This window comes from Coffea arabica, chromosome 10c (genome assembly GCF_036785885.1).
Source record: "Coffea arabica cultivar ET-39 chromosome 10c, Coffea Arabica ET-39 HiFi, whole genome shotgun sequence".
NCBI lineage: Eukaryota > Viridiplantae > Streptophyta > Magnoliopsida > Gentianales > Rubiaceae > Coffea > Coffea arabica.
The window spans coordinates 840510-862750 of NC_092329.1; the positions used below are offsets into that span (position 1 = coordinate 840510).

Consider the following 22241-nt stretch of genomic DNA (forward strand, 5'->3'; position numbering starts at 1 on the left):
CAAGTTGAAATCTTTGGTAGTTGAATCAATGGTAGATTAGCCAATGGAAGAATTGCCTGTTGCAATGTGCACTATTATTGTAAGTCAATAATATTTTAAGTTTCAGACTTTTTCTGGGCTTAATATATAGTAATATTCCAAGAACATGTGTGTGTTGCGGTTAAATTGCATTTTTCCTGTATCATCGATGGATTGAGTTGACGATTTGATTTGAGAAATCAAGATCGATCGAATCAGTCAATGCAATCGAACTAGTGTAGAATAGATTAGATTATACAACTGTTATCGTCTCCAGAAAAAAAAAAAATTCAGTCAGTGCAGGACAGGGACGACTTGACGGAGGTGTTGGAATAGCGCAGGAGAAACATTTCCATGCTTCAACAGGGACTAGAATACCAAACCATTGAAATGTTGGAAGGAATGACATCGTAGAAACTTTTTCCGGTTGATGTTGGAAATAGCATTATTGAATAATAATGAAAAGCATCTGGAGTCTTTGAATTTTCGACACATTATACTACTGATATTTTGTTCTATTTGCATGGAGTTAGTATTAATGTGACAACCAAGTTTGTTCTTTTTTTTTTCATTTTTACTTTTGTTCATAAACATTTCAATGAGATTGACTACTCCAAATTATATTGTGGCTTTGTATTCTTTTTTTTTTTTTTTTTTGGTGGTTGATAGATTTTGCAAGGATCTATCTAACGCTAAAAGTTAAACTTCAATATCAATACATTAAAACCAATCCAATAACAAACTCTATTTAAGCTGAATTCACTCAATTGAGTATCGAGCAACATTTATTTATGTAACAATTCGGAACGTAAATGAGAGTGTTTAAGTCTATTCAAACTGATTTTTTGTCTAGTTAAATTTCAATGTTTTGAACTTTTTACATGTAAATTTAAATTGTATGCCAGTCGATTCAAATTCCAATCAACCCTAGAAGTTAATCGAGTATAAATCGATTAGTATTTAAGATTGGCTTTGAAACCATCAACGCACTCGATGAATCAAATTTAACGAGCAATGAGTATCGAAGAATTTAGTTCGTCTTTTCCAACTTCAATTAGCAGATGTAATTGTTGACGTTGATGGTCAGTTGGATACAACTAGTTTCTGGCTTGATAAAGACTAATAACAGAGTGGCAAATAGCAGCACGGTTGAGACAAAAACCCCAAATCACAACGGTTTCTCAATCAGTGTCACGATCGATGAAATTACGGAGAAACAGATATACATATATATATATATATATATATATATGTATATGTATATATTTTCCCTCCAACATGTACGCTACGGTTGAAGAAAGTAAAGAAACAAAGAGATAGGGGACCAAAGGGCAAATGGCCCCATAGCTCAAATTCCTTTCCTTCTCCCTCCCTCTCTCTATTTTTCCGCTCAATTTGGAAAATCGCAGCATACAAAAGAAACAAATGCTTATACGTTTGCCTTTGCTTCTCCTTCGGGTTTCCGTTATCCCAATATTTCCTCCATTTCTTTTCTTTCCATAACAAAACCCAAAAGAAAAGAAAAAGAAGTCTTTTTTTTCCCCACATTTTCAGTTTTTTTTCCTCTCATTGTTAATTGTAGAACTAATTTTGGGATTGATTTTGCACTGATAATTATGTCAGTGTTATTATAAACTTTGTGAAAAAATATAGATAAAGAGAAGGGGGAAAAAAAAATACAAACAAAAGGTATGTCATATGTGCGGGGCATTATCTAATAAGCTACATTTACTCTGATCCATATCTTCAAATCTTACCCTAATTTCTCAATCTGCTGATGATGAATGTCATCTGCGAATGCTTCAGATGCAGGTTGTTTGCATATTTGAGATAATGTAAGAAGTATTTGAAGATCAGACAATGACTAATCGGAATACGGAAGCTCCTCAGGTAGGAATCCGTCATGGGGATCATCAAATGTCAGCTTGATCGTTGTGATTTTGTACTGCATTGTGGATTCTTTTTTAAAAATTTATTTTTGTTATTGAGGAAATATTTTGTGAATGAAATATTGGTTGGATGGTGTTGTTTCAGGGCGAAGGTGGTAATAATGCTGTGGCTGCTGCACCACCTCCGCCTTCACCTTCACCGCAGGGGTCCAATGATAGTCTGATTTCTCGCGGTAATAGCAAGGTAAATCATTTTTACGTGTTTCCCTACATTTGTAAATTCGCACATTTTGTTTTTTTTTTTTTTTATGATCCGAGGTCATGCTCCCATGCTTTTAAGGTGTATTCAGATCTCTTTCTTTCTTTTGATGTTACTGCTGCAAATCGTTTGGATGATTTCCTTTATATTCTGTCAAAGTTTATCTTTTTCTTTCTTTTTTTCTCTACCCAACAAATACTAATAAATGTTCTTTTGGGCTTGCGAGGTTAATCAATGTTCAGTTGCACTTATTATTAGGGATGACATCGCCAACAATTAGCTTAGAAAAGTTTGAATAAAGTAGAGAAAGAAAATGTAATGAATATATCACTAGTATTGTGATTTTTGATCGTGATTAGTTTTGGGGTTGCATGCTTGTTTACAAGCATGGTTTAGGTAGAATAGATTTCTGGCTATGAGCAAAACTATGCATACAAATTGATGGCCCAGAGAAGTTCTGGCTATTTGGATCGTACAAAGCATTTGGACTTGCTAAGTGTTTTTCTACGTCTTGGAGCTTAGAAATTTGATAATATTACTGCCATATACACACCGATACTTTGTCATTATTACACACACACACACCTATGTTTTGTGATTATTTTACTCTTAGGCGATTTGAGAATGTAATGAAAATTAAGGTTTGTCAGCTGAATGGGATTTCCTTATACGCCTGTATTGGTGGCTTGCTTTGGTATTTATAGAGCTGATTTGAGAGGATATTTGATATAAACTACTCAATGTTGATTGCAGGTTTACAAAAGTGGTCCTCTTTTTCTATCATCAAAAGGTACTATGGTTCTCCTTCATTTATTAGTGGGTTTGAAAGTACGATCTTAACAAAGTTCTCTCCTTTTTTCCGTTGCAATTTCATCAATGTGTTGTCCTCTTTAATAAATTTACTGCTCAGCCTCTTTCTATCTTGTTAGAGGAAAAGACTACTTATGGGACTTTTTTATTTTATTTCTTAAGAATTTATACTGTTCAAAATTAGAGCTAGCGAAAACTGAGCAGTCGGATCTTAAAATATCACCTTTTTAAAATTTTTTATTTATCAAGTTCTAATTGAAAGAACATCAATCCACATTTTAAGCAGTTGTTCTGGATCTCAGCATGGTGGAAACCTCTGTTCCATATGAGGTCATCAATCATGTAAATTTTCTGAGACAGTAGATCCAGAAACTATCTGTGCAGTTTATCTTTGCCAAGCCTAAGAAGCTAGTATTGTTTAGTTTATCTGTTTAAGCCTGTATCTAAGATTGTTTCTCCAGAACTGCATACCCATGATAATTGTGTATGAAGAACAAGAATGTCCTTTTTCATTTTTTCAAAGAAGCAGCAGAGGAATGAGGAATTTGCTATGACCAGCAACACAGACACAAAGATTTTGGTTGGATGAGAAGCATCATTGAAGGGGTGAAATTGAGTCTATAGTGAATCGTACATGAAACCTGATAATTGTAAGAGATGATAACAGACAAGGGTATAGCAGTGTGAATGAACACAATTTCAACTAGTGGTAGGATCCTCCAGCAAAGTTCTAGATATTCGGTTTTAGTTAGCATATCAGCATGTCAATCTCATGAGTCATGGTGCAATGACCTCGTTGGTGCTTAAATTTTTTATTTTGTCCTTCCGTGAGACCCAATTAAGTAACTCTTTCTTTGGTTTGTTTGACCAAGTATAGCATGACCAAGTTTTGCCGGATTGAAGTATCTCTAGGTGAATTTGGGTGTGTCTAGCTGTCCATGCTCCCATTTATTGTTTTCACCTCCTTTACGAATCACACTTGTACTTGAAGGGTATTTCAGGGACATCAATGAATGAATTACTCTGATTGGTGGCCTAGGCTTACATAAAGATGGTTAATTCTACATTCATCTCTGAAGCATAGATTCATCACGATTGTGTATTGCAATTGTAATCTTTCATCTTCAAAGAGTCTTGGAGATGCCATATTGTAGCTTGTTTTCAGAAGCACTTTTTCATGCCTTAATGACATGAATTTGCATGAATTTTCATTTTGAAGTTGTTGGATTACATGCAGGAATTGGATGGACATCATGGAAGAAGAGATGGTTTATCTTAACACGTACATCGTTGGTCTTCTACAGAAGTGATCCTGTGAGTTTGGATATCTTTCCCTGCATCCAGAGATCTGAGAGCTTCTGATATAATTTTCTACATTAGTATATTACTATCACTTCAGCGTTCATTCTTCTTGAATGTAATACAAATTACAACTCTTTTTATGTTTTTGAATGACTAAGTATTTCTGCTTTAGTTCTCATCAGGAGGTCATTTTCTTAGCTCTATTTGGAATACTCAGTAAGGGCTGATGTCTGCCTTACATTGTACATATATTACACGGAAATGTTGCTAGATGACCTAGTGCATGCTGTTCATTGTAGAATATTATGATGAAATTCTGGTATTATGATTTGAAATCACCTCGTTTACAGAATGACAATCTATAGGGTCTCCTCTTTTCTTGTCATTTTACTTACGATACTCATGTCTTTGTCTTCTGAGTAGAAATGTGTAATGTGTAAAGTAATTAACACATCTTCCCACATATAGCATGAAATCTGGAACTTGATTCATTCTCCTTGATGTAACAATAAACAGTTTTCTTTTTCTTTTTTTAATAAAATCTGTAAAATATTTGATGCAAAGGGAAACATCTATTCTACATGTTGGGACTAGGCTCCTTCCAAGTCTTGCACACTACCATTGTCTGAATGGTGCTTCCAACATGCTGAATGTATTCATTTGATGTAAGTGTAATTTTGCTAACTCAAACCTACACCCAGGTGGAATTGTTCATGTTAGAATTGCATATACGAGACAATCATCTTCTTAAGTGCTTGAATGTAGGATAAACTTTAGATTAAGCTTGTCTTTATTGAATAAAAGTAATAATCTTGTAGAGATATCAAAGGCTTGCTAAAGTTGCTTTAATTTTCATCAAAATAGAGACACGCTAAATTGAAGATTGTTTTTATATTTCAGAATGCAGTTCCTCAAAAGGGGGCTGAAGTGAATCTGACCCTTGGTGGTATAGATCTCAACAGTTCAGGCAGGTTGGCTTGTTTTAAGCATTGTTCTTCATTTCTATGTATTTCTTGCAGTTCTTCCCACGGTTGCTATTATAGCTTAAGATTTTTTACTGATGCTGCTCATTATGTTGATGTAATGTCTAGTGTGGTTGTCAAAGAGGATAAAAAACTCTTGACGGTTCTATTTCCTGATGGTCGAGATGGACGAGATGGACGAGCTTTTACTCTAAAGGTACCATCCTCTCTTCTCTCTCTGACACAGAGACAAATGCGTCCCATTCCAAGGTTCATCTTTTGTCTTGTTGGTATGTAAAATTTGTAGTACTTCTTTGCATTAAATCCTCCTCTTCAAATTCTTCTTTACCCATTTTATCTCATTTGGTCTAAAATCTGAATTAAAACTGCTTCTAATGCAATAAAGTAGTATGAAGTAGTATTTATTGCCTGCAAAGATCCTTGTGCTAGTTAAAAAATTTTATGCCGTCAATGTTGGATAATCATTTCACTGAAGTGGGAAGTAGTAGGCTTATATCTAGGAATAAAATCATCTACAGAAAATGTTCTGAAAACTGGCCTTTATCTCTTTTAACTTTTTTATGTACCTTTTATATTTGAACACATTTAAGAATGTAGTTTACTCTATATGCGATATATGTTTCAAGGATGTAACATGACCCAATTCTATGTTTAGTGCCTCAAGCTTCCCATTTTTCTTTAAGTTGTAAATTCTTCATTTCTTGTTCCTTTTGCAACAATTTTGCCACAAATCGCAGGCACTTTGATCCTGCAGTCAACAAACTGTAGGTACAATTCCTGGTAGAGATCTGATACTAAATTCTAAATTCTATAATCATCAGTTCCACATTTAACTTTAATGGTCTACAGCATTTAATGTGGAGAAGATCTTTATATTGTCATCAAACATGCAACAGTTCATGATGGGATCAGTGGTCATCCAGTGAGCAAATAGAAACTGTTGTAGTTGAGCTGTAAAGTGTTTTTGTCCTCTGTCCTGTGACATTCATGTATAGAAAGGTTTATCCGCCAAATTCTCCAAGATCACATTACAATGTCTAAAATGGATGATGGAGTTGATATCTTTAATCCTGTATGGTTTTCTAAGATTAAGGCTTCAATTCCCACCAACTTGAGAGGGGTTGGAGGTTCATTCTTCTTGTATTACTTGTGGTATCAGAACTGTGGTCCCTTGAATTTTCATGGTACTCCCTTGAACTGAAGCAGCTTTCACATGGTGCTCATTTCAACTGAATTTATTGCTGAGCTGACCAAAACCTTTTATAAGGAAAAAACTCCCAATCTCACTGACCCACAAACACATGATAATGCATGGGTGTGCATGTTCACGTATTATGTATGTATGGAATAGAAACTTGGGAGAACATCAACAGATTTTAATGAAGAATACAGTAGGGTGTTGGAAAGGACCTGACTGTGGCGGAGAAAATATATCCACTATATGAGTATCATGATTTAGACAAATGTGAACCTACCTTTTATGGCCCAAGTTCTTTTTTGTTTCCTTAAATGTGACACAAGAATTGGCATTTTAGGTGTGCAATAAAGTAGTAATCTGGGTCTATTTTAGTGGTCACCTTCTGAGATCTCTTTGTACCACAGGCAGAGACATTAGAGGATCTCTTTGAGTGGAAGGCTGCGCTTGAAGAAGCTTTGGCAAATGCTCCAAATGCTGCTCTTGTTATGGGACAAAATGGTATATTCAGGAATGATCAGGGCAATATTGCTGATGCTTCTTCAGAACAAGGTAAGTTTCCTGTCATTTAGATAAGTTGTCCCCGACTTAACTGTCTTGTCTTTAAGTTTCTGCACGTTTCTTCAAAACTATGTGAATTCCCATGGCTATTCTTTGCAATTTTTCTTTAGTAGTTGAAGCTTCTTTTTCACAAAAAAATTGTTTCCATTTCCGTAAGGTCACGAAGAATGCAGATTTTCACCATTGGCCACTGACTTTTTTGTGGTTGTTATAAGTGAATGAAATAAACGCGCATTGTAGCACGAGAATTATTAACTAACAACATTTATAGCTGTTTTCTTTTACATTTCTCAAGAACATATAATTAGAAGTAAGTATTTGTCATTCTTTAATTAATCCCTGGAAACAAATTAGTCTTTCTGATTTGGCATTTCTTGCATGCATTTTGCATAATTTTGTTGTAATTTTCTTTCAACAATTTTATGTAAAAACTTTTAATGTATTGAAGAGATTAATCTACCCGGTGGCTAGCGCTCCACTAAAATTATTGTGGTACACAGTGAAAGTATTTATGATAATTCTTATGTACTGACAGTGGATACACTATCACAGTTGGATAAATGACACATATGCAAAATTTGGATTTCAAATTTTAATTCAGTTGAATTGTCACACATCCATTGGCAAAGGTGTATATACTATCAGTGTATAGAAGATTAATTTTTTATGATATTTTAGGATGTTGTTACAGGATTTCTGTTGGATTCTTGAATGGTAGTAGTTTTCCTAGTTTAGATATCTCTGTCATGGATATACATGAGGACTGTATTTCCTGTCCCATCTACAGCGAAGGATAGACAACCAGTCAAATCTTTGGTCATTGGGCGACCAATTTTACTTGCTTTGGAAGATATAGATGGAACTCCATCTTTCTTGGAGAAAGCCTTGAGGTTTCTGGAGGATCATGGTAAGGTCTCTTTATGGAACATGGTAATATTCCATTTCATGTCCACAAACTATTCGGAACCCCCTACTAGTTGAGGACTTTGTCTTGGTAGCCTACTTGTCTCATATGCTTCGATTTTGGAAGAAGTGCATGTTTGATGGATCATCGAGCACTGTTTATTTGACAATTCTCTTCCAGGAGTTAGAGTTGAAGGCATTTTACGACAAGCTGCAGATGTTGATGATGTTGAACGCCGAATTCACGAATATGAACATGGTTTGTAAGCTTTGTGCAGTGCTTTTGATGATTTGTATCTGCATTAGTCACAGCTTTTTTTAGATTAACTCGATATTTGCATATGTAGAACTATATTGTCTTTAGTCTTTTTGTAAGAAAGCTAGTGAAACAATATGTGGATTGGGGTATTCATAAGACTATCTGATGCCTTGGTTCAAATTAGAAGACTGTTTTCCATATAAACGTAAATAACTGATACTTTCTACTTTTTAACTTGTATCTGAACTTTGGACCTGCCGTACGTACTCATAACTTACCATGGAGTTAGGCAGCGCCAAGATATTAGGGCAAATCGAGGCGGTAATTAGTGAATGGCTTTTCTTGTCATAATTCCACGCCAAGACCTGTTTCCCTTTCATTTTCTGCTTTCAAATGATTTACAAAGAAGCTATACAGATGAGTTACGTAGCCATAATGAGATTATCATTAAGCCATTGATTTTATTACTTTTCTTACATTAGATAAGCATTGTAGTTGATGCAATATATTCAAGATAACTAAGTGAATACACCTAGTTTGTACTTCTTATTCCAGGGAAAAGTGAGTTTTCTTCAGAGGAAGACGCACATGTTATAGCAGACTGTGTCAAGGTATCTCCTTCAGTTACAAAATAAACAAAAAAAGAAAAATTGTGGATTACATGTTCGTAGGCATACTCAGCTACTGACTGTTTCTCTATGGACTTCTCCAGTACATTCTCCGGGAGCTACCATCTTCTCCAGTTCCTGCATCTTGCTGTAATGCCCTGTTAGAAGCGTATCGTAAGTAGTTTCCCCTTTTATCTGTTTCTCTTCTTGCTAACATATACTTATGAACATCTACTGTGAAGGGGAAAGAGCAAAGTATTCATAATTAGGATAGTGTATTATTAAATTTTGCAAACTCTGATAATTGCATCATGTGCTCATGATCCATTCTAGCTGGTTTAGTTCTTATCTCAAATGACCCATGCTTTTCCTTACATATTACATCAACTTACAGTGAATGGTCTTTAATCTATTGATTGAATTATGTCTTCCCTTTATTTCGTTATTTCAAGTATATGAATGAGGGATAATACCTTTTTTCTTGATCAAATTTCTAGCAAATAGAAAATTTGAACAGTTGGACACTTTTGCACATCAAACATTAAGAATATGAAAGATGGACAGACAAACACTGTAAATTTCTGGATTATGTTGTTACATTAACCTATAAAATTACAATGGATATATTATATCTAATTCATCCTTCGTAATGCTTTTAGTTTAATGGCTTTCAAGGGTTTCTAGTCTGTCAATTAGTTGCTGGATCACTTATGAATGTCAACATTGTTTATTCCTTCAGGAACTGAGCGCAGCATGAGAGTCACTGCAATGCGCACAGCCATATGTGAGACATTCCCGGAGCCAAATCGGCGCTTATTGCAAAGGTAGCTGCTATTTTGATGATGTTATAACGTGCTGGAACGGAAGCTATTCCAGGATATATGTGACTGTTTGCCTCACTTTTTTAATCAGTCAAGTACTTGATAATTTGTGGTTTATATTTCAGCCTTGAGAAACTTCATTTTTTCTGTAGCACTTGTATTAGCAATGCATCAACTTCCTTAAAGTTGGCAATTGGTTAACTGGGATTATAACTTCATAAATAAGGTTCACTGGAAGTGGTTTGGCCTGGAAATACTTTGTTTGGACTTTATTTGCCTTAACAATTGGTTTATTTCTCTGGTAAAATCTTATGCTCTTTCTGCTGCGTTTAATATTAGAAAAGGAAATCCAAGTTTATGGTTTAGGATATTTTGGGTGCAGTTCTCATAATAGAAAGGGGAATCTTAGTATATTTCAGGCAATGATATAAAGGAGGTGGATCTGCTACATGTTTGCCATGATATATCTTGTGCTAGTATTCCCACAGTTGGCGCGTTGTGAATTGGAAAGCAAAATTTGAACACTATAAATTCATATCAGTTTATAATTGACAGTATGTTATATTCATCAGCCTGACAGTATGTTAATGCCATCAGTCATGGTGACTATCAAAAGACTTCCAAAATCCATGATTGGTTGACTTATTTCCATGTGGTTGTCTGAGTAAGTCTTTTGAACCTAGTTATTGTTTAGGTTGCTTCTTAACTTTTTATTTAAGCCCTGTTCCATAGTCTGCTTTATAGTTATTTTTCCCTCTGTCCCCCCAAGCCCCACACTGTTAAAAATTATGAGAAATATTCTGCAGGCATTATTTGTGGCAATCTCTCTCTCTCTCTCTCTCTCTCATATTTTTGGGGATCATGTTATGCAAAATTAGCTTATTTTTTATACATGAAATAGAGAAATTATTTTATGGGGGAAAGAAAGATAACTTAAGTGTGTAAAGAAGAGCTGGTTGATCCAAAGCTGAGTAAAAATCGTAAGGAGCTGTCTACCTCCGATGTCTGTCAGGTCATGTGATCTGGACTCATAAATATAGGATAAGGATTTTCAGTTATTATAGCCATTGGGAATGGGAACTATTTATCCATTTCTTATTAAACCTCAATTCACCATTTATCATGGATATGCATTTCTAAATGTCTACTGAGATTCTAACAAAATATTGTGCATCTAATCTTTTTCTTTTGTCTCAGAATTCTTATGATGATGCAGACTGTGGCTTCTCACAAGGCTGAGAACCGAATGAGCATTTCAGCTGTGGCAGCATGCATGGCACCTTTGCTGCTGCGTCCCCTTTTGGCTGGTGATTGTGAACTTGAACATAACTTTGACATGGGTGGTGATGGTTCTGTTCAACTTCTGCAGGCTGCCGCTGCAGCAAACCATGCTCAAGCCATCGTTATCATTTTGCTTGAGGAGTACAATAACTTATTTGGGGTATGCTTCTTTGGTTGTTATCATTTATTTCTATTTTCTAAAGTCATTACTGCCGACCATGAATAAAGTGGTGTGAAGTATCTCATAGTCATTCGAGCTTATTAGAATTCTTGTGGAACAACATCACAAAGTTTAAATTGTTTCGGACTGTCATTTTCTTCTTAATGATCTTTGGTATAGTCTACCTCTTTTTTCTTTTTTTTTTTCAATGGTCACTTAATTGATTCTTCAGAAAATTAGACCGCTCATTTAAATCCCTTTTGTCAATTCTGTACTGGAGAATGTGATTTTTTTTTGTGTGAATTTCACATCATTTTATTTTTTTGCCCTAGCTTGCCTGATATTTTTTGTTGAGTTGCAAAGGCCATGATACTGGGCCCTGCCTTTTGAAATTTTTCATGATTTGGACATAAATCACCTGGAAAAGTAAGGATTTTTCCATCTTGAAGCCACTGAGAGTAGCAGGATATATATTCTTAAGGTTTCTAGATGAAGTTGTAGAAACTGAAGTAGTAACTTCATGTCACAGGTATTTACTTCTATTTATTTATATAGTATCTGATGCATCGATGCATTTTTGACATCCATTGCTATAAACAAAAGAAGAATATTGCAATAGGTAGGTTATCAACTGCAGCCACATTTCAATTTACTGTCTTTGGCGGAATATGTCCTTTCTTCTCTATTAGGTGATTTACCCTATCTTCTGGTCCATGTCTGCTGCTCACTATGTCCCTTCTAGCATCATTGAATCTCTTGTTCTTCAAATTTGATCAGGCAATTGCCATCTATTTGTGTTGTTCAAATCTTTGATAACACGATAAAACATTGTTCAACCCTTCGACAACATGAAAAAACCAGAAGCTTCGCCTGCCCTATCCATCCAAGGGATGGAAGGGCAGAGGCGTTCGGTGTCCCCTCCCCCTCGCCAGTCAAGAATTGGGAATACTGTTTATACATTTTCTCAATTCTGGGGATCTTGGAAACAGATTTTGTAGTTGGTTTGCTGCCAGATGATTTCTCAGCAGCGAGCTTGTTCGAGATTTCCACATTCATCAGCTCATTAAATATCAATAACCCGTATTTGTTGTCATATATACTCTCTTCTATCTACTTGATGTTTTTACTCTTTCTCCTTGTGTTTGAGACTGACATGTGGGACATTGATACCGCAATTGTGAGAGTTCACATATAAGTTTGGATTTGATATAGTATGACTTATTGCTGCAGTATTTTAAGGTGTCTTTATGAGCTTATGAAAAGATTGCAGTGGTTTAAGAAGTCTTTATGAGCTTTTTCATTCATACTGCAAGATAAGTTGAACTTTTTTTCTTGCCAAGCTCATAAACCATCCTTAGCTTATAGTCTACAAAAATTTAGATTAATAAGTTGACTGGAACAGTAAGTTAGATATTGGATGTGATGTTGGTCATTGGAAACTGAAGATCATTGTTCTTTTTGTCTAATTCATTGATTGTTTAATGTTAACTGTCCTTTTGGTTCTGCTCAATCTAACTAACTATGAGAAATTTTACAGGAAGGTCCTGTATCACCTGAACCATACACAGATTCAGAAGAGAGTGGAACTGAGACTGATGAACTCACTGATGATGATGAAACCTATGAAGACGAAGATGATTATACAACAGAGGGCTCTGATGCAGTTGCAGATGATGATAGTGATCATGCATCCGATACAACAAGTACTGAGATTGATGGAACAGAAGAAAATAATAAAGTGAGTTCTGCTGTTATTGAAACTGAGCATTCATATGACTGAACCATATAATGATGTCTTTGTCTTGGTCCTGGAGTCCTGTATATTAATTTATTCTATATTTCTCATCAATTTATTTGTAAATTTTTGAGGTTGCTCGTGAATATAATATCACATTGACACATAATTGAAGTGTGAGTTAATTGTCAATCCACTGTTACTCTATTCATGACCCACCACAAAAGTGAAAATCAGGGTTAATGCTTATCAATTTTGTTTAATTTTCTCGGATGCTAGGACACACTTTGTTATTTGACCATTCATTTATGCTCTGCTTTAGTTTATTTTTTATGGAGGTACTCAAGAATGCTGACATGTACATCTTTGGATACACGATTCTCTGTTACTCTTATCCTCTCCATTTTTAAAGGAAAAATATCTAAGTCGTACTAATGCTAATTGAAATGATGCTGCAGGAGTCAGAGTGTTCAAACTCAGGTTTCAATATTCCTGAAGTGGAAGATGTTCATGAGTTGAATAAAACATCACCAAGATTGCCTAAAGCTTCAGGGTTTCAACAGGAAAGCATCAATGTTAGCCAGGAAATTCCGGGGGGGAGTAATGATGATTCTAAAGTTAAAGATGATGACCCTGATGGTGGTCTATTGGTAGGTGATCCTGATGAAACATCCAATGTTAACAAGTCGTCCTTGAGATCTTCAACAGGGCAAGCTCAGAGTGTCCGTCGGCCTGCTAATTGGGGCCGTACTCCTGTGAGTATAGTATAAAGTTAATTCATGAAACAGATTTGACATGGTGCCTTCTTCTTTTTTCCCAATTGGTTAAAGTTGTGTGAAGTTATGCTGTTTGCATTCTTATTACAACAACCTTTTCATTCTCAACGTCTCTTGTCAACATTTTTTCTCTTATGCCAGTTTATTATTTTTCTTCACGTCACTATAACTGGATCCTGTCTCATGTCTATGGGTCCAGGGAAGGAAGAACCTCTCTATGGAATCTATTGATCTTACGCTTGAAGATGAGTAAGTGACATATTTGTGTTATCTCAATATTAGTTCACAAACAGATTTGTGTTATCTCAAAATTAGGTCACAAATACATCTACACGTTCATGTTATTTTGGAACAGAATTGGCAGATATCTTTTAATGTGAACATTGAAATCTCTAGATTGTTTCGATAGTACGATACTTTCTTCTTTGATGCTCTATATGCTTGTTCAATGGAAGTCACTGCAATACATTGATATCATCTATTAGGTTTATTGATTGTTTGCATTCTCTCTAGAATGTGTTTGACAATGAAAACCTCTTCGAATCACTAAAACTTGGATTCTGATTAGGCCTGAAATCCAGAGACTAGAGGCTGCCAAAGCTGAATTGCAAACTAGAATTGCAGAAGAGGTTCTATTTTTCTTTATTCATATGCTCTATCAAGTATCATTTGAAATATATTGCCAATTGTTTATAACTGATCATTTTTTTTGTCACAATAGGCTAAAGAGAATGCACATTTGCAAGCAAGTTTAGAAAAACGGAAGAATGCTTTGCATGATCGTCGTCTTGCTCTTGAGAGAGATGTATGTGCTAAATGAAGAATCTAATTTTTCTACATCCCTTTCCACACTTCATTTACATTTTTAGTACGTGCTACATCCAAAATGAAAAAGGAGATTTTGATGAAGTTCACTTTTCCCAGGTGGCAAGATTACAGGAGCAGTTGCAGAAGGAGAGGGAGTTGCGGACAGCACTCGAAGCTGGACTTAGAATATCTCAAAGACAGTTAGCTGTCTCATCTACCATTGATGAAAAGGTCATTATACTTCAAAAAGAAATTGATTAGATCTTACTTATGCAGTAAATAATTAACTTATTGGCGTAACTTAGATGACGGCTGAGATCCAGGAAATTGCTCAAGCAGAGGCAGATGTTATCAGTTTGAAACAGAAGGCTGATGATCTTGGACTGCAATTAAATCAGCAACGTGAACAAAATTCAAGGTTGCAGCTCGATATAGGCAATCAACAACCAAGTTCAAATAATAAAGCAAAATGGTAAGTATTTTTGTTGCTTTCCTCTCTTTTTGTTTCAGCTCTGTTCTACATGAGTTTAGGACGAGGCTTCTTGTTGGTCAAGTTTTATATTAGCATTCTGATTTCTTTGTTTTCCACTTGGAACAAATTCCTACCTTCAACCCTTAAAATCTGCACAGAGAGAGAGAGAGAGAGAGAGAGAGTGTGTGTGTGTGTGTAAAAGAGTTGTAGAGAAAGGAATGACTGTAAGCTATTGCCTCCCTTCTGCTGAAGTGTAATTCCAGTCCTGTACTTGTACATCTGTCCACTCATTGGAAAATACCTACTGCTATCTTTTGTTGTTAGAAAGATTAAATGGCGTGCTCTGGTAATTGTTTGTATTATGTCTCTTACATGCTCCTCTGTCTTGCATACAGGAAGGATAGGCAGAAAAAGGTGGAAACTGCATCTACTCCACGTAATAATGAAAAGTTAACAAGAAGTAAGGTGTGCACTGTAATGATGGCTTGGATTTTGATGACAATTATTATTATTTTGTCTGATGGCATAGTATATGGAAAAGTATCAAATCGAGAATTTTTTTTTTTTTTTAACTAATCGAACATAGCACTCCGAGGTGCTCAGGATGTCTTCCAAATAATTAGCAATCACTCTTACGTCCATATATTCCCATATTTGTGCTTTCAAGCATAGACTTTATTTTCTGATTTGAATCTTTCAAAGGTTAATTTTTGCTTTCAAAAGTGTTAGTATTTATCTCCTTTTTACCATTCTGACTTCTTGTACAGATTACTGGATTAATATCCTTCACACCTAGCTAATTAAAACAAATTTTGTTGACATATGCTCAAAACAACTTTAAGTCAGAGAGATGAAGCAAATTATGCACTGTAATGATGGCTTGGATTTTGATGACAATTATTATTATTTTGTCTGATGGCATAGTATATGGAAAAGTATCAAATCGAGAATTTTTTTTTTTTTTTAACTAATCGAACATAGCACTCCGAGGTGCTCAGGATGTCTTCCAAATAATTAGCAATCACTCTTACGTCCATATATTCCCATATTTGTGCTTTCAAGCATAGACTTTATTTTCTGATTTGAATCTTTCAAAGGTTAATTTTTGCTTTCAAAAGTGTTAGTATTTATCTCCTTTTTACCATTCTGACTTCTTGTACAGATTACTGGATTAATATCCTTCACACCTAGCTAATTAAAACAAATTTTGTTGACATATGCTCAAAACAACTTTAAGTCAGAGAGATGAAGCAAATTATGCAATGCTTATGATAAACTTCCCTCAGGCGTTTCAGATTTCTGGATTGGCTGTGATTTACTGACTGATGTTCCATCCCGGTTTTGAAATGTATCACCCTATGTCTCTAGGACAGTAAATTTTTTACCTATTCTTTATGTACTCTCTTCCATACCACATATTGTTGGAACTTTCCTGGATTGAGTTTCCTATTTTGTCAACATAATTGAGTAAAAGGATTACATCAAGAGGCTAACACAGGTCTTAATTTCTCCTTGTATAGCACGATAATCGCCCCGATAAGGCAGATAGTGACAAAGATAAGAACGAAGAATCTCCTTTTTACACCAATGAAAGTTCACTTCAGAACCAGCAAACAGATCAAGTCCTTTATCAGAGCGCTGGTGGAATTTTGGCAAATACACCCCCTTCTGAACAAGGGGTGGTCAGGCCTGCTTCAACCAATACTAGAAAGTCCAGTTCTAGAAGTGAGGTAAGCACATTATCTTTTCATAAAGACTTTTCCTTGCATACATGAATTGATTAATGAGACTGTTTACAATCTCTCACTCTCCTTCTTTTTTTGTCGTGACAGGGAACTAACTCTACCTCTTCTGCACTGTCAAAACTAACAACCCGACTCAACTTCTTAAAGGAGCGACGCACTCAAATTGCAAATGAGATCCAGAATATGGACAAAAGCCGGAGTTCTGGTCTGCCTGTCCAAAATCCTGAGAGAGGTAAAGGATCTGAAGCACGTCAGTCACTTCAGAATACAGAGAAATTGCAAGTTTCTGAAGGTCAATCATCAGAAAAAAATGAAATATTGGATAGCTACAACCAAGCACTTCCTAATTTTGATGGTCAATCAGATCAGGGAAAAAGACCAGATGCCCATCCAAACCTGGACAGAGGAAAATCTGAAAGCTTCCCACCAGTTGACAAAGGCCGATCAAAGGTCACTCCAAGGATAAATTCTAGATGATACGAAGTTCTTTCTTGAATTTGCCACTCAGGTTCATGTATTCCGCTACAGGGACTACATTGTGGATACGTTGGGGGCTTTGAACTACCAAGTTGTGATCAGAGACACTTATACTCAGCCCCCATGCTCTGAAAACTGCTGATGGAAGCAGACACTCCCCATACCCCTTAATGTACAGGTTGGCCATCTATAAGATGGGAATCCAACTGTTTGAGAAGTTGAATAATAGCTGGTTTTTGCTTGTTTAGGTGCCCAATGAATTTCCATTTCTGCAAATGCAATCCGTGATTTTCCTCGCTAGCTGAAGCGTAATGTAATGAACCTCGTGATACTGTCCTATTTTCAAGCTGTCAATTGGAGCTTGAACTTTGGCTGGCAAAAACAAAAACAGAAAGGAAAAGTTTTGATTCTGTCTCCTGTCATTAACTCTTTTCTCTTTGGTCATATTTCTGTTGTAAAGACATGCGGACGTGTTAATTAACACAGCATATATTGGAATAACCCGCAAAAACCGGTTCCTTTCGCAAATGCACCTGTGTCAACCTACCTTCTTTTTGTTTTCAACCCTTTTTTGTTTTCCGACAGGAAGGCCTGTAGCAATTAATGTCGAGCTCAAACAGGAAGACTGGCATTAACCCCATTTTTGTTTTCAACCTTCTTTTTTGTTTTCGATTATCTAATAAATGTAGAAAATTTTTCTGTTCGCTTAAGAATGCAGTTCTCATTAAACAATCAAAAGAATGTCTCATTTTGTTACCGTTACTCAATGGTCAATCATACAAAATTGGCCTCAAAGATTTAGAAATCCTTGAGAATTTTCCTGACTTGCTCTAGCGTGACAAACAAAACCACAGTAAAAGGGCCCTGCCTGGAAATTGTGGGAATAAAGCCCTTGTAAAGAGCCATTGGCCCCTCGGACCTAATTGTCTTGAGGGCACAATCTACCGCACCCGAATATGGCGGTGCCATCCCTGGCTGAACTTTCATATTCATCACCCTGGTCTTGATCACATCCACCGGGTTCGACGCCACCGCAGCCACGAACCCGGCGGCAAAGCTCGCCGTGACATGGGTCCCAAGCCCATCATTCATTACTCCATGATCCAGTATGGCTTCCTTGATTTGATCATAGGATGCAAGCTGTGATGCAGTAACAATCATGGCTCGGTTCACTGTGAGAGATGAGCCGCGCCACAGGCTCGCGATCCCCTCCTCCCGGGACATTTTAGTAATTGCATCCACGACCCCCTTGTAATTACGCCGCTGAGACACAGGGAGCCTTCCGTCGGCTTGCATGCGGACCATTGCCACGTCAGCCGGGTTTCCCACGGCGGCTCCAATGCCCCCGGCGAGCAATCCGGCTGCGATTTTCCGGCTGAGCGGGAATTTCCCGGAGCTGGGGTCGGACCATTTTTGCTTGAAAACCTCGTACAAGCCCATCCTGGTGGTGGAATACAATGTCTGGCGGAGGACAGAGGCGGAGACGCCGGAAAACAAGGCGGCTACGCCTTCGGTCTGCATAATCTTGATCCCCACAGAAATGGGCCCTGATTTAGCGACTTGCGGGAGCGGCGTAGGATGAACGTCGAGATTGTTATGAACAGAGATTGCATGAGAAGGATGGAAGGCCAAGGCTGGACGAAGAGTCAAAACCTGTTGGGCAGGCTGTTCTCCCTGAAGTTGCATTCGGACCTTGATAAGGTCCAATGGGTGCGTAGAACAGCCGGCAACGATGCTAGCAATGCCACCCTCGACGAAACTTTTCAAACCCATGGTTTACAGTATATAGTGCTATTGTAACCGAAAGGTAGGATTTTTGAAAACTTTCAGATGGGTTTTCCAGCTAAAAAAAGTAGTAGCGATTAGTGAAAGATGTCGATACAGGATCCTTTGGACATGTATGTACTTTGAGAACAGAAACGGTTTGGAGTTGGTTTGAAGGAGAGAGGAGGGGTTGGGAATTTATACGGGGTGGGGTGGGAGAAATGGGAGGAGGAAAGTGGAAGGAAGAAAGAAAGAAAGAGAAAAAAAGATGGAGTCAAGGCGCGGGGGGTCAGGGGCCGCGTCCGTGTAGGAGGGGAGGAAACCGAGGCCCCCGAAAAGCGAAGAGTGAAGGCAGCTGGCTGCCTGCCTAGGTTAAAACTGGAGCTGATGCAGTTTGTTTAGTCCGCTGAATTTCTAGAATGACTTCCCTTTCAATCCGTCCTACTTAATAGTAGTGTATTTTTCAATTTATCATTAATTTATCTCTATTTTTTTTTTTTTTTTTGTATTTTAAGTATTTTCATTCTTAATTCGTAGACACTTTCATAAAATTTAAGGATAATTTCAAAAACGTCCCCTTAAGTTTTTGATAATTTCATTGAACTCCCTTGAGGATTTTAATATTACACGTACATCTCTTAATAATAGACAATGATTACAACAGGCTTCATAATTTTCCAAATGACAAGCCATTGAAAAGGAAAAAAAGAAGGAAAACCAAAAAATAAAAAGAAAATTCTTCTTGACCAGGTCACCAGGGCATATGTTGTGCCCAAATCGGCTACTAAATCGTAATCTTTTACTATTAAAAATACACCTATCAAGGAAGATGTCTCATTTCTTATCGTCAGCTTGCCATCACTATTATTGTCACCTTTCCTTTCCTAAAGTGTCTCCTCAATCCTTGACCTTTTAAAAACTAATCTGAAACCTGCAACTCTTTTTTTTATTATTTTTTTGTCCTACTCATTTCAATCTTGATGTCACCATCCATAAATTGAAATAAAATGGAAACCCAAAATTTTCGCACAAAAAACCTATCAAAGTCTTTACCTCACCAATCTTATTGTCATGCCAGCGTTGTTTTTTATGATGATGGTAGCAATCATCACCACCAACAACCCCATTATTCATATCATTACGCACAAAAAATTTACCGGATTACGAAAAGAGTGTAACTCGATAGATGATACTAAACAACTACCCTAAACTTGCACTTTGTTAATGTTTTGCCTGGTTCCTCTTAGTAAACATTGAAAATGTTCTCAATTGAAATTTGTCAGTTTAAAGGAAAAAAATGCGGGGTGACTTAGCATGACAAAGGTTAGAAGAATTTTGGTAATTGAGGGTTTGGGCGTTTGAGTGGGGGAGGTAAGGGTTGTGAGTCTTATGACTGACAATTTGGTAGGCAACCCAAAGAAGAAACCTAGAGAGGTCTAATTTAGGGCAAGGTGTTTTTTTCCGAAAAAAGAAGTGATAAGAATTTGAGAGTTTTGATAAGTGTAGGAAACCATAGGGATGGAGAACATCAGAATATTAGCCAAAATGATTAGACTCAACATTTTGGTAGTATACAAGTGTATTTTAGACTTTTAAATTTTTTTATTATTATTAATATTTTGAAAATCAGATGAGGGCAATTTTGGGCATTCTTATACTTTTCTGGTCTGACATCATCAAGGTGAAACCCAAAACTATACAGTATGTTCTAAGCGAAATATGTGTAGTTGTCAAAGCATGAGAGGAGCTATTTAAAATATTCAGAAGCTAGCCTCGGGAAAGAGTTATGAAATTATCCCTAAATTTTAGAAGTTGTAAACAACACAAAGTAAAGTTTAAAAAGTTTTATATGTATTTGTAATTTCCAAAAATTGTAGTAACTGTAATGGGACTAGAATCCACGTTTGAACGTAGTAGAATAGGACTTGGCACAAACGGGTTGATGCGAAAGAAAGACAAGCTGGTCACTCTGTTCCTCGAATGAAATTGGAAATAGAGGCAGATTGCCAGATGCCAGGCAAATCCAAATATCAAACTGTGTTGACTTGGTTATCACCTTTTTTTTTTTTTTTTTGCATGTTTTTTATTTTAACTTCCGCAGTAACTTATAAAACATCTCATTTGTAAATTGTAAATGATATCTAAAATCCAACAACGGCTATAAAATTTTAACTTCTGCGGTAACTTATAAAACATAGACGAATCATTTGTAAATTGTAAGTTGAAGCTGGCTATAGAAAGAGTTTTATTTTGCAGGTTGGTTTCACCCATAGAGTGCCAGGCGCCATTTGCCGATCGAGTGGAGTAGGACCCAAAAAATGGAGACCAAAGCTGATTGGAAAAACACGGCAACGTCGCCTGAGAGATTCGAACTCTCGCGGGGAAACCCCATGTACTTAGCAGGCACACGCCTTAACCACTCGGCCAAAGCGACTTTGTTGCTTTCACCGTAATTCCTCTACGCTTTTTTTTAATATAATATAGGATCATAATTGTTCCTAGGCCAATACCAGCCTTGAAAATTCAGTTTATCTATAAATTTCAAAAATATTATGAGTCACATAGGTATGTTTACAGTCTAAAAGAGATTACTCAAAAGAGATAAATATTATACAACCTTATTTTTGTTAATGTCAAATAAAAGGAGTATCCAAACCTAGCTTCCAAATGGATGTCAAGAAAGACTTGGCAATTACTTGCATCATAGTTAAATGCCAATTGCCATTATTTCCAATAAATATTGTACAACCTTATTTCTTAATTAATGTCAATTTGTTGCCAAAATATAACTGTAATTTCCATTCCCTTCTAATAGCACTCAGTTACCTCCTAATGCACACTTCAGACTAAAATCCCATTATATAGCATATCATAAATGCATAAAAGCATATTTACAGAAATGAATTAAATATCTAAATGGTAACCAAAAAAAAAAAAAATGCTTACATGTACCAAGACATATTTTGTTATCGAAATACCAGAATTTATTTGCCATATAGAAATTAATACAGCAAGTATATATATTCGACTTTATTTCGTGTATAGGAAATGAATTTATTATTAAGATGGATTATTGTACTAGTGGATATCAATATTTCTTTTCAACTTTTCTTGATTGGCTTGCAAGAAAAATCTAATATGATTTCAAACCCAATAAGTAATAAAACACGAGTAATTAATTTGGGAAAGTATAGAAATGCACGGGGTAATAAACGTGAATTTATGTATTTATACAGTAGTAACTTAAATGCATTTTAAGTCGTACAAATGATTACCCTGGACACTTGTTAGGAAAAAAAAAATCCCATAAAACATATTTTCCATGATCGGACCCGTTTGGATTGCATTTTCCATCATTTTTCATGGAAAAATTACTGTAACGATTTGATGTATGTGAGGGAAAAAGGTAATAGGGA

At 36.2% G+C, this 22241-nt stretch overlaps 2 protein-coding genes and 1 non-coding gene across 5 annotated transcripts; 1 reads left to right on the forward strand and 2 right to left on the reverse strand.

Moving 5' to 3' along the window:
• The first annotated feature begins 1312 nt into the window (after positions 1-1312).
• On the forward strand, positions 1313-17471 carry LOC113714282 (rho GTPase-activating protein REN1). Of its 3 annotated transcripts, none has more exons than XM_072069256.1 (24): positions 1313-1707; positions 1825-1908; positions 2053-2151; positions 2920-2956; positions 4214-4290; positions 5179-5249; positions 5370-5457; positions 6864-7008; positions 7805-7924; positions 8102-8179; positions 8735-8790; positions 8892-8961; positions 9527-9611; positions 10806-11049; positions 12587-12787; positions 13243-13539; positions 13760-13809; positions 14129-14189; positions 14282-14365; positions 14485-14598; positions 14673-14839; positions 15235-15304; positions 16360-16569; positions 16672-17471. In XM_072069256.1, exons 2-24 carry the CDS (start codon positions 1879-1881, stop codon positions 17059-17061), a joined length of 2844 nt encoding a protein of 947 aa, XP_071925357.1. In that variant the 5' UTR covers positions 1313-1707; positions 1825-1878; the 3' UTR covers positions 17062-17471. The 3 variants fall into 3 exon arrangements, with proteins under 3 accessions (XP_071925357.1, XP_071925359.1, XP_071925358.1); XM_072069257.1 differs by having other exon boundaries at positions 1577-1707; positions 1831-1908; XM_072069258.1 differs by lacking the exon at positions 16672-17471 and having other exon boundaries at positions 15235-15299; positions 16360-16453.
• A 308-nt stretch (positions 17472-17779) lies between these two features.
• On the reverse strand, positions 17780-19127 carry LOC113714283 (mitochondrial uncoupling protein 4-like). Its single transcript, XM_072069259.1, has one exon. The coding sequence runs from the start codon at positions 18832-18834 to the stop codon at positions 17860-17862; it is 975 nt and encodes a 324-aa protein (XP_071925360.1). The 5' UTR covers positions 18835-19127; the 3' UTR covers positions 17780-17859.
• A 2050-nt stretch (positions 19128-21177) lies between these two features.
• Positions 21178-21259, reverse strand: TRNAS-GCU (transfer RNA serine (anticodon GCU)). Its single transcript has one exon. It is a non-coding gene; the product is annotated as a tRNA-Ser (tRNA).
• Positions 21260-22241: the final 982 nt, after the last annotated feature.